We start from the raw sequence: 12,139 nt of genomic DNA on the forward strand, positions 1-12,139 counted from the left end.
TCTTGCGTTTTCTTTTTCTTTTTTACCTAGGTAGGACATTAGGCAGTATAATAGCAAGAGCTTGGTGGCGCAACCCACCTTCCCGTTCCAAAGGGGACACTCATAACATCCATCCATCCATGCGTCTGTCATATACTTGATTTGGAGTCCTATAGCTTGCTAAATTGATGCAGAAATGCTGGTAATTTCCAACACTTTCCCAAGAAGTCATACAGTTAGACCCCGTTATAACGAACGAATGAAAATAACCAAGTGATCGTTGGTCCGTCTTGACAGTGCTCTTAAAACAGCGCTACGGACGAGGACGGAAAGTGCAAAAACGACAGGATGGGCACCGATTCTTCAAGTCGATGCAAGTGATGGCAGGGTCGATCTTAGCCGCTGACAAGAGTATAGAACCCACTGTGTGGAAGAAATTTGCAGCACCAACACCTTTATTCGGCCGAGTTGGTTCATCTCGATCGACAATGTCCTTAAAACAGCGCTATGGACCACAGAACGGGCGCCCATCCTGTCGTTTGTGTAGCTTTCGTCCTCATCCGTGGCGCATGCCTTAAGAGCACTGTCACGAATAACAATACCGCATTTAAACCCGCCGTGGTTGCTCAGTAGCTATGGTGTTGGGCTGCTGAGCACGAGGTCGCGGGATCAAACCCGGCCACGGCGGCCGCATTTCGATGGGGGCGAAAACACCAGTGTACCTAGCTTTAGGTGCACGTTAAAGAAACCCAGGTAATCGAAATTTCCGGAGTCCTCCACTATGGCGTGCCTCTTAATCAGAAAGTGATTTTGGCACGTAAAACCCCATAATTTAATTTTTTAACCCGATTTAACAATATATCTGGCATAACAATGAGCAGCTATGGCACCGCGAAGTTTTAGTGCGCGTTATGTGCTAAAATAATTTCCGTGCCACGTAGTTAGCTATAACAATTAAGTCTGGCTATGTACTTGGGAAAAAAGAAAAAAAAAAGCACGAGCCGCCGCATGGCGTGCACTCTCCCTTCCACGCCTCCGAAACAAGTGTCGAGGGAAGGAGGGGCGACGCCCAGCAGCCAGATTTATGGTAACATTATAGTAAGCGGTTTATTGTACAATGGAACACACACAAAAGTTCACGGTGCTGCAGCACTTGTAAGTCGGTTCAACTGTTTTTTTTCTAATTAAGATGCTTGCTGTCGGTTCCCTCTGTTCTTTTTTTTTCTTTTTTCCAAACAACTCATAACAACTATCGGTAATAGCAATGGAATTTTCTCGGCACTGATTGTTGTTTGAGGTGCTCAACTTTTTCCCTTTATAGTTCATAATGAAGACTTACCGATGAGCTTGCGTCGATTAACCCGACATTTACTGGCGTGCGACTCTGCTAGTAAATATAGTGTATTGCAGAATTTGAAAACTCCCGCGAGCTGTCTGCTGCCTGGCAATGCGCCAACCGGCCCAATGCCAAATGAGCGACGATAATATGCTACACACTACCGCTGCCGACGCGACTAATAGTGTGCGTAGTTTTGTCTGTGAACTGTTTTTGATTACTTTATTATATCTCAAGTTTTTCGTTATTACTCCGTTATAACTTCGTGCAAAGTGCTGTTAAAGCTCTTCAGATCAACTATATCTTCAGATCAATTAGGCTTATAACCCACGTATTACAAAACCCATTTATGGTGCAGTAATCGGACGGAACAGACTTGCCCCAATACAAAGGAGCGTGCTAATGTTGAACATGTGATGTAGACCTATGAACACATTTTGCTTACCTTTCATTAAAGTGTTCCTGACACCGTTGGAAAGATTTTGCAGACATCTATATGGGTACAGCTACAGCAAAACACGATTTATTCGAAGCTTCTCATATTAAGAGAGCTGCAAACGATTACAGGTTACCCTACTTTTTAACCACGCTGCTGCTCCTCAACTCGCTCACCCAGTCATTGGGGTCAAAGGGACACTAAAGGCAAATATTAAATCAAGCTAAAGTAATAGTTTAGTGCTAGAAAATCTCCAACGCGTCAATATTATTGCGAACAGAGCCTTAGTAATTGCGCCATAAAACACCACATATAGTCATCGAGAACATGAGGTAAATTCAGGACGCAATTACAGACATATTCCCCAGGGGATTCAAGTACATGCCCGATGACGAAGGCACTCGTCATTTAAGTTCTGTCGCTAGTATTCAACCACTTATCATATAAAAACCATTTTACTGCATTATAAGACGAAAGAAAATGCTATTTGTCCAGTTCTATTACATTAAAAAAAACATTACTCTTGACAACGAGGCAGGCGGTCGAAAGGTTTCGTTTTCGCTCGACTCTGCGCCGCCCGCGCTTTCGCGTTTCAATAGTTTCGTTATCGCGTAGTGCTGCGCTGGTTTTGCTGGCTCGCGAAACTCGCACAAACTGCAACGGTCAGATAATTACACTTCTATGTGATATCGCGCGATGCCTGGACGGTCCACGCCGCTCCACCGCTTTGCCTTGGCTCGATTTCTCCATGGCTGTGCGTTTTGTGTAAACAACCGTACCGCCGTCTGTTAGGTGCCATTTTACTCACCGACGGTAGCAAATGGCGGTGTTGGTGTGTACAACGTCACCACTCCCCGGTTGGGTGGCGGGAGATTTGAATTGCGATAAAAGCATTCGGACCCTTCTGATGCAATTTTCTCGTAAACTAAGTCTTTGTACGAAGCAAGCATTGCGAGGTTTCTGGAATTAAACAGTCTTTGCCAACTTAGTATTTGCCTTTAGTGTCCTTCATTGGGTCTGAGTCATGATGTGGCGTTGTGGCGTCTACTTTCGGTTGCCTTGGAGCCAGCGCGCAAAGACTCTCAAACTTCTCTGCTATCCGCTTGGTCGTTGATCCACCACGAGATCAACCCAAGCAGCATGCGTTACGAGCTTTCAGTCACAGCGCCAAGCGTGTCCAGTATTACCGTAACTGCAGGCAAGCTGGATGTTTCAGCATATAGACGAAGTCATAAACTAAAGCCTCTCCATACTACTACCGCCGTTATCAAGGGGCTTTAGCTTAAACGTGAGCGGCCTGCAAGGTGTGGCCACCCTGTGGCACAGAATTTATAACAAGCCAAACACACATCTACTATGGTTCTAACCAAGTGTAAAGCATTTCAAACATTTAAAAAGACATGTTCACGATTGCGCTAATGCCGAAAATATGCACTAGCAGCACAGCAGAATAGACTTGGTTACTGCTATATTACCTCTGTGTTTGTATGGTTGTGTTCTGTGCCACCAGGCACAGAGTGCAGGCCGTTCACGTTTGCACCTCCGCTCATCCGGTAAACCATGCAGTCCCCTTGCGCTTGCGTTTCCCTGAATACTGGGCACGAAAAAACAATCTATTATGATAGTATACCCCTGGCATGAAGTGACGGCTGCAAACGCGTAGGTCCTGGTACTAATCGGATACAGACAGTCCAATGCACTGCAGCTACTCCGTTCGTCTGCTGCATTGCAGAGGCACAATGTTGCAGCTTGACCTTGCCGATCGCCGCGTTTACAGCCCACAACGCAACAAGCGTGAACTATGGGGCTTGCGAAAAGAAAGCGCGAAATCAACACTGGCTGCAGAACTCACCCCAACATGGAGCATGTTGTAACACAAGCAGATGACATGCTGTGCGCCAGAAGGGCTCTAGTGTAGTGATTAACTGCCGTTGTGTTTTCTCCTTCTGTTACTTTTTCTTACAGAAACAAGTTAACCAACATTCCGAGTTCCAACTATTGTGAACATTTGTTTACCATAAGGTTTGAAAAATTATTGATGACACAACCTGGGTATCCAGTCGAATAGCTCACCCAACTGACGTCAGTTGGGCGGAACAAGTTGGCGACTGAAAGCTCAAGGAGCGGCGCTGCTGCGATCGGTGGTGATGCACATATTTAAAATCTTACAAGTTACACGCTTTGCACGGAGCGCTTAAATGTGTCACTTAATGATCAGAACGAGCTACTCCAACTCAGTATGCTTGCACAAAATTGTTCCAGGGTCCCTTTAACAAGAAACTGCCTGCTTTAGCTATTAAAGTTGCACCTCAAACATTTCTTCTTCCTATATTACTGTATTACTATTTTCGCGATACTATAAACATTTAGTATTTACTTCAACCACAAAAAAAATGATGCAAGAGTGTCTCTGGGCTCAATTTGCTTGCATCACTTACAAGTCCTGCATGCTTTGTTTTATAAAAGAAAAAGCATTACTCATACTTCCACAATAACACATCCATATAATGAAAATTTTATTGAGTTTGCAAGATGTATGTTAACAGCAACACAATGTTGATTGAAACCTGTTTATCTTGTCTCAGATCTGAGAGTCAATATGCTTCAGACCGCTGCCATGTGTACTTCTGTGAAGTTTGCAATCTTCAATTTGCAGGGCTTGTGTAAAAATTTATTCATGTGATTCACAGTACATTAAATAAATAAGTGCTGCTAAACAAATAGATGACATGAGGAGAGCAGCATAATATCCAAAAGACACAGCCATAAGTATGCAAAGAATTGCAACTGGATGGTTAGCACTGATTATGTCTGACCTTAAATGATTATAATGCACTGTGTAAACTGCAGCCATGGCTCACTAGGCAGAGAAAGGCACCATGCATCCAGCAGTGGCTTTGTGCACTAACTAAACAAGATCAGGCCACAGGCCAAGCCTGCTCATTAAGGTGGTACTCAACTGCAAAGAACCAGCCACTGCAATACTCATGAACAACCTTCTGTGGCCATGCAAGCCAAAGCTACAGAACCAATGCACACATGCGTGAGGACCCACCTGCCTATTGTTGCAAATTTGATTGTTAATGTGCACAAAATTTCATTTCACATGGTTTAACCACTGCGTTTGCAGATACAACACATCTATGCACATGCAGAACTAATAGCAGCAGCAAACATAGGGCCACCTGGCACATTCACTAAAAAAATTACCTTGCCCTTATTTCTATGCTGCGAGTAATGCTCTGAACAGACTATTGATGCAGTTTCTATCGGTTACAATATCTGAGCAATGAAGAGTCTATTCTTATGCCTGTGTTGAAATGTTCACCGCGTTCAAGCAGGGAAGGGACAAACGCTGCAATATAAAAAATGTGTAGAAAAAAGCAACATGTTCTGACATGCACAATTTTTATCTCAATGTATCCACCAGGACAAGAAAACTCTGTAATAAATTGTTTCTCAGCGTTTGTTCCTTTATTTTACTCATTACAATACCCAAAAAGTAAACATAGAGTTGCAAAGAGGTTTGCTTTTCAGTCATGGTAGTGCACTAGGATGTGAAAACTCAAAAATGGTGTGAAAGTAATTTTCACTAGAACTTCACGATATCATACATGTGCCGATGCTCTGTCCCCACAGCTGTCATTCCATGCAATAAACACGGCAAGTTGTCCACAAGTATAGACAAGTGGGCCCATTGACTTGCACACAGGTTGCTTTATTGTGCCCCGTTGACAAAAAGTTCACTTCGCATTTAGGCAAGTTTTAGTTGTAGAGGCGGCTTGACCCACTCCTTGTGAGATCACGCAAACTAAATGACAATCACTCTGACAAAGAGAGGCTACCACCACAGAACTTGCAAGTGCAAATGTAAGTACCACACATGGGAACAAATGGACATTTGCAAACTCTCTAGTTGCATAATGCTGCACACTACTGGAGATATAGAGTGCTGTGTGGCAATGCTTCTCTGGCACCACTCTGTAAGCTGGCAACAGTTCTCAAGAATAGTCTGAGCTGGACAAGTTCCCCCCAGGGGCTCTTATTACAATTTCAAAATTCGTATAAATAAAGGCAATTTCTTCTTGTAGATTAAAAAAAAAAACGTTTTCTGTGGACCTCCACATACTAAGTGTACGAAGTGTGTTTTTATTGCCCCTCCTGTACGTGCACCCCCCTCCACAAACACTCACAGACCCAACTGTTTGTTCACTCAATGAGTTTCTTTGCCTTGAAGAACCGCCTCAGGTAGAGAACTTGCCAGGTGGCCAGTCCAAGCAGGCAGCACATGGAGAAAATGGAGAAGTACAGCACGCGTGAGTTGGTTGACTCATTGGTGTCGCGCATCTCTTCTTCCCGTTGGCGCATGTATGCAAAGTCCTTCACCACAGCCTCCGACAGGTCCTCCAGCTGTTGGAGCTTCATCTAGTGAAACATTGCACAGAAATAAGTGATTATCACAAACAAAGCCAAGTGTTCCATAGTGCAAAGCTCCTGCTTATTGCAGTGTGTGCTTATGAGGTGCACATCAAATTAAATGTCCTAACGCAATGCAATGACTACGAGGAACACTGTAGTGAAACGCTGCATATTAATTTCGAACACCCAGGGTTCTGCAACATGTACCTAAATCTAAGTACTACAAGAGCATTTATTTTTTGTATTTTTCTACCCATCAAAATGCAGACATGGAAATTGAACCTGCGACTTCGTGCTTAGCAGCAGAATGTCACTGCAAATTGAGACACTGGCCCGAGTACAAATGCACATACCACGAATATTTGAGCCTCAGGAAAAGCAAGAGCTCAGACACCATGGCCATGCAGGAGGCCATGCAGGCGTCACCACAGATGACTCTTCGTTGTGAACAAAACGGGCAAGTAATGCTCGCAGACATGGTAAGCTGAACCCATCACAACATAGTAGCTCTAAGCAAATCTGATTTGAGATTTACCGAGCATTCTAGGTAGAAGAGTTATGTATACATGGCATTTCTACTTATGTGACACTCCATACAACAGTACCAAGGTGCAACTTGACCCTGATCTATGGTTGTATTGTGCAGTGGCTTTACAAACCGTGGCAAAGCTTTTTTCTTTCCATTTCAGAATAATGGAAACAGGGGCGCCCTAATGAGCATGCAAGCCTGAAACTGTATTGGCTTCCCTCACCTCTAGAGGCTTCAGCTTGCCTACTTCGGCCAGGCCTTGGTAGTTCTTGGCCTCTGCACCATGCTTGAGCTGGAGCTGGACTTCCCGGTCCCCACCTTTCACCTCACTGGGCATCTTGGTGGTGAAGCACACCTCGTACACATCATACGCATCTGTGGTGAAGGCGAACTTGCCTTCTTTGATGTCATCCTTGTTGTAAAGTATGTGTCCATTGCTGTCCTTGACCTGCAAGTGTTAGGCAGACATCCTGTAGCAGGAATGCTTTTGCAAGCAGCCAGATGTCAGAACTGATGGTGAAACATGATGCATGGGCAATGAGAAGACCTGTGAACACGTATCAGCGGAACTTGAGAGTCATACACTGAGCTAACATGTGCCGACATTCTATCGCAAAAATTAGGGATGATGCATAAATAACCACTAAAGCACTGCAGGAGTTTTTGAAGTATATTTGTTGCGATTATCCACTAGACTTCACAAATGGTTTAAAAGGTGCTGCCTTGTCCATTTTCTTTTCCTTCTCTTTCTTTTTCCCGTTCTCCCGGCACTATGCCTAACAACACCTCTTCAACATGCTGTGATTTTGTACTACCTAGAGCGCGGTCTGCACCATGAATTCATGTACCATTATGCTGGTTATTAGCGACCAGTCATAGAATTTATGCTGTCAGGTACCACGCAAGCTGCCAGAACCAGCATGCTAGCGCATCAGTAGAGCTGTCCTCCCGTAATCATCATGACTGTAAGCGAACGCTGGACAAATAAAATCGCCGCGCGCCTTCACGCAAGTTGTCTACGTTGTCAAAACAGCGGCGCAGCAGAATGCTGGTAGCGGACCAGTACCAAGATATATCGGCGTGTCGCTGTCATTTCTTTAGGCGCAGGTACCTGCACATCTTTGCCAGGCGTTAGAGCGCCACATGCATCCGCCATCCGTGCACGCGCAGGCTCGGGTAGCGAGTTGCGACGCACGAGGCTATGTTTTGCAGCTAGCTCCCGAGTTGCGCACGAGATCAATGGCCTGTGTCTGGCCTGGTAGGAGCTTCACGCCAATGAGTGTGCACATCAACGCCGTTAGAACAGCTGAGCTCATAATGCTTGCAGTACTCACTGTCAGATCTGTCTTGTGACCCGGCGTCTCGGAGACGTGGTACTCGCCAGAAACGAGGACGTCTTTGAGCACCTCATCCTTGAGGCAGCGCTTGGTGTTTGGCTTTATATGAAACCGTATCGCGTGTACTACGCCTAGATATAAGGTCAAAACCGATATTAAGGTGGCACAAGACACCATCGTACTTAACAGTCGCAAAGTATGTTTATCGAGGCGGTTGAACACTGACGTGGAAGAAGGCCGAAAGCGGATAAGTCGACGACTCTGTTGCGGATTGGATGTCCCTGGATTGTCCCGACTTTTATGAGTCGTTTGCTGAGGAAGGTTGATCGGCAATGGGGTGAGCAAAATCACGATGCCACAAAAAAATAGGCTTGTGTAATGTGTAAGTATAGTAATAAGTAATTCGCAAGGGTGGTTGAACGGGCATGCTGGTAATGTTGCACATTGTGTAAAGCAGAATGAGACGACGCCGGTTTTGCTTTATTATCATCATGATCCAAAAGTGGGTAAAAACCGCAGCGCTCGTTGTGTGAATCAACGCCATCGATGCCATACATTTTGAACTAACGCGACTGCTATCACTGAGAGCTTTCACAGGTTGCCGTAGGCGTGGGGCGCGGGTCTGGTATGTTGTCGTAGTCCCGTAGTCCACTCTACCTGCGAGAGGCAACTAGCGACACTACTGTACCTGGCGGAAACGGGTGGATGACGCTTGCGTCCGCTTCACATCGCAAAATCCGCCGCGGTCGGAACTTGACCGAAAACCGCGCGCGCGTGCCGTCGCACGTGTCATGCGCCCTGTAGTGCGTCGTCCCGAGCAGCAGCGGCCAACGACGAGCAACAGGTGTCCGCCGCCGCAACCAGCATCATGAGTGCCCAGTACCGGCCGTACCGTGACGAGGACAACGGCGGCGATAGCGAGCCGATGACATGGCCCGACCATGAGCCCACGGGCGCGGTTCAAATCTACGAGAAGACGACCGAAGACATTCGAGTCGTGTCGCACCGCAACCTGGTCATCGGCGGCCTGGGCATCGCGCTGCTGGGGGTGCTCGCGGGGCTGCTGGTCGGCTACTTCGCGCACACGGAGCACAGTGGCTGCGTGCGGGGCAAGTCGGTCGCCATCCACGCAGTGTACGACGCCGACCCCAGTATCAGGGCGCGGCTCTTGGCCCTCGTCAGCGCTGACGGCATCAACCGAACCGCAGGGTCAGCGCCCTTTATTTTCCTTTTTTTTTTTTCTTCACACCACCTTCGCACGCGCCCTGCTCAAGCGAGACGGGCGTGCGTCATTCTTGGACGCCTCCAGCGGCACCTCCGCCGGCTTCGCCGCTTTAATCTCATTAATACTTCCGGCACAATAATGTGCCGAATAATGTTTGAAGGGAGTAGGATAGTGCGGCCAGTCAGTGAATTGCCGCGTTACCTGCCGAGGGCAAATCATAATGAGCTGTCAAATGCGTTGTTGCATGCCCCTGCTAGTTCTAAATTTGCCGCCTGATATCGCCGGATTTGGCAGAGAACCTGTGGCAAAACGGTAGAAGAATCGTGTCGCAACTATTAAAGCTTCTTGCAGAGCACGACGTCCTTTATTGTCTTGGCGAAAACCCAAACAGCGATGCATACCGATCAACCTACTAGCTGCACGTGCCGAGAAACCTCTGCAATTCGAGAAACCTTTACTGTGCGCTGCCAGCACCCCGCGTGAATCATAGCGGTTGTGGTCTCCGTATTTAGAATTCTGGCCCCACCACCACGACGCTTCTTGCTCCTTTGATAATTTTTTTCTATATCTGCTGCAATTCAGTGCTTTTCTGAAGTAAATGCAAAACAATGCTAAGCCCCAGAAAGACAGCAAACTTAGTTGCTGCAACGTTGCCAGTTCGAGTCAATAAAGTTGTAAATACGAGATGCCACTAAATGATTTTGAATTCTAGAATGTCCAGCCTCTTTGTTCTTCTGGATAAACAGAGAAGTTTGAGCAAGTCACAGTGAGGACTGATTAGGTCATATCTGTTACTTGCAGTGCACTCTTAGAAAATTTTAAAAGCAAACGAAAATAAAAAATAAGTAATGACCTGCCCTAGATTAAGCTCGGCTGGGTCGTTTATTCTGAAATTGATGTGGTATACCTGTGGGTCCCATTACCTGTGCAACTGCACCTGCTCAAACCCTTGGCAACATCGGGCATGGGTTGTTTGGCCCATGGCAACTGTATAATTCTTATTGAGCTCAGGCCATTAGGGGCTTCTACCTGATTCTGCATGGAATCGTGTGGCTGCTCCAGCAGTAGTGCAGTAAGTTAAAGGGGTACTGTCGTAACATTTTCAAATTGTAAATTTTTTGTGTTAAGCAAAGGACCAGGCCATTGAAACCCTTGAAAAAAATTTGCAACTATTGGAGTGAGCTAAATAATTGGCTGTAATATTTGATTGTGTACCCAGAATGTGGATCTGTCATGCAACATGCTCTTGCTCCCTTCCTGCAATTGCTGCTGCTGCTGCCACAGGCAAGCACAACCAGAAGAAAGCAAGGCAGCACTGTATATTTTTTATGAACATGATTAAACCTAACCTTTTTCACGCAAACAAAAAAGTAAGGCTTGCAGACACAGACACAAAATGAAAATAGATCTACACAAATGGCATTTTTGTTGTCCGTTTTTCTTTTGTGTCGTTGTCTGCCCTCCTAACTTTCTTTAACATGAATCCCTACCAATTAGCTCAAGTATCTGTCATTCTAGCTTTATTGCTACAGTGACAGCAAATTTCGCTCAGTGTCTTATCATGATTATGGTGACAGTGTCATGTGCAGCATACCGAGACCAGCTTTAGTGTCAAAGTAAAATGTTCTAGATCTGTTCCCCAACCTTCATACTTGATAAGTGTCATACTTTTACGTGCGAGAAGTGTATGATAAACTTTCTGCAGTGTCCAATGTGTGTACACCTTTAGTAGCAGCTTCATTCACATAATGGTCAAACTAGACTAAGGGCTACCTGTAAGTTAAATGTGCTGTGCTTATTCCAAGCAGGCAGTATGTGCTCGTCTATTAACTTCTGCAACATGCAGTGTTCACATTTTAAAGTCTTCTTTCATTGTTCACTATATAAAAGGGGTGTGGAAATGGTCAAAATTTGGAATACCAGTCTCTGCTATTCAATTCATATTTTATTTGAGAATTCACTATTTGAAATTGTTGAATATTAATTCCTTTCAAATATTGGAGCTGCAAGATACAGAGAACGATGGAGGCAAAGGCAGTTTCGAGTGTTTCCGCTTTATGGGAAAGCCTTGGTTGCTGCAGAGAGATGTCAGTTCCTGTGCAGCAACCCTCCTTCATAACGTCCAGTCATTCAATAAAACTCTCATGTTTAGCAAGCCCATGTACATATTTGATGTTCCGATTCACTCTTTGGCCAGTCTCGCCATCTTTAGATTTATTGATGTGTGGTGCTATGCTGTAGTATCACATTTGTCACCTTCAGCAAACACAACACTGTACGTGCTTCTGGTGCTAAGCTGTTCCCTTCTTTCATTACTGCCATTCTTGTGACGCCCGAGATAACTGGAGGAGTTGCTACTAACTTACAAGCAGCTCAATAGTCCAGGCATGTAATTGCAAACTATTGAATATATTCACGTCCAATAAATTTGTAAATGCCTTATTTTTCACTAAACTGGCTGTGTGCAAATTTTTTATTTAATTTTTTTAGAATTGATAAAATATTCTATATTCAATTCGATATTTGGAAGTCGTTTTTCTCAAACTTTCACATTTGATTAGGAAATTTCACTATGCAGACATTCCCTCTGAACCATTTTCACTAACGTTGAGACCACCTCACAACTGGGTACAGAATGTGGTTTCCATACTTTCCATTTGTGAAGACAGCCTGTTCAAAGCAGAAGCTAAAAGTCTTGTATTTTGTTTACATATTCTATATAGAAAAGTGTACGCTGAATGCACTGCATTATTTGTTTTTCAGCTCCTTAAGCTGAAAAACTATTTTGTCAAAAACTTTACAGAAACAACTTTCTTATGCTGATGTTACACCACTTTTGTTCACAGGAGATGCTCAACACAACTTCTGCATGGTAAAA

The 12,139-nt window shown here is 45.0% G+C and overlaps 2 protein-coding genes across 2 annotated transcripts in view; one reads left to right on the forward strand and one right to left on the reverse strand.

Moving 5' to 3' along the window:
• Nucleotides 1-4,250: 4,250 nt before the first annotated feature.
• Nucleotides 4,251-8,309, reverse strand: bai (Transmembrane emp24 domain-containing protein bai). The gene is made up of 3 exons (XM_075675086.1): nucleotides 8,034-8,309; nucleotides 6,923-7,147; nucleotides 4,251-6,176 (listed from the first exon to the last, which is right to left on the reverse strand). The coding sequence occupies exons 1-3, from the start codon at nucleotides 8,211-8,213 to the stop codon at nucleotides 5,961-5,963; spliced, it is 621 nt and encodes a 206-aa protein (XP_075531201.1). The 5' UTR covers nucleotides 8,214-8,309; the 3' UTR covers nucleotides 4,251-5,960.
• Nucleotides 8,310-8,614: 305 nt separating this feature from the next.
• LOC142563083 (putative N-acetylated-alpha-linked acidic dipeptidase) overlaps nucleotides 8,615-12,139 on the forward strand; it is a 51,041-nt gene continuing 47,516 nt past the window's right edge. The window contains exon 1 of the mRNA XM_075673602.1: nucleotides 8,615-9,245. Coding sequence (XP_075529717.1) covers nucleotides 8,905-9,245 — 341 coding nt within the window. The 5' untranslated portion in view covers nucleotides 8,615-8,904. The remainder of the gene's footprint in view (nucleotides 9,246-12,139) is intronic.

The sequence above is a fragment of the Dermacentor variabilis genome, chromosome 11, assembly GCF_050947875.1.
Source record: "Dermacentor variabilis isolate Ectoservices chromosome 11, ASM5094787v1, whole genome shotgun sequence".
Lineage (NCBI taxonomy): Eukaryota > Metazoa > Arthropoda > Arachnida > Ixodida > Ixodidae > Dermacentor > Dermacentor variabilis.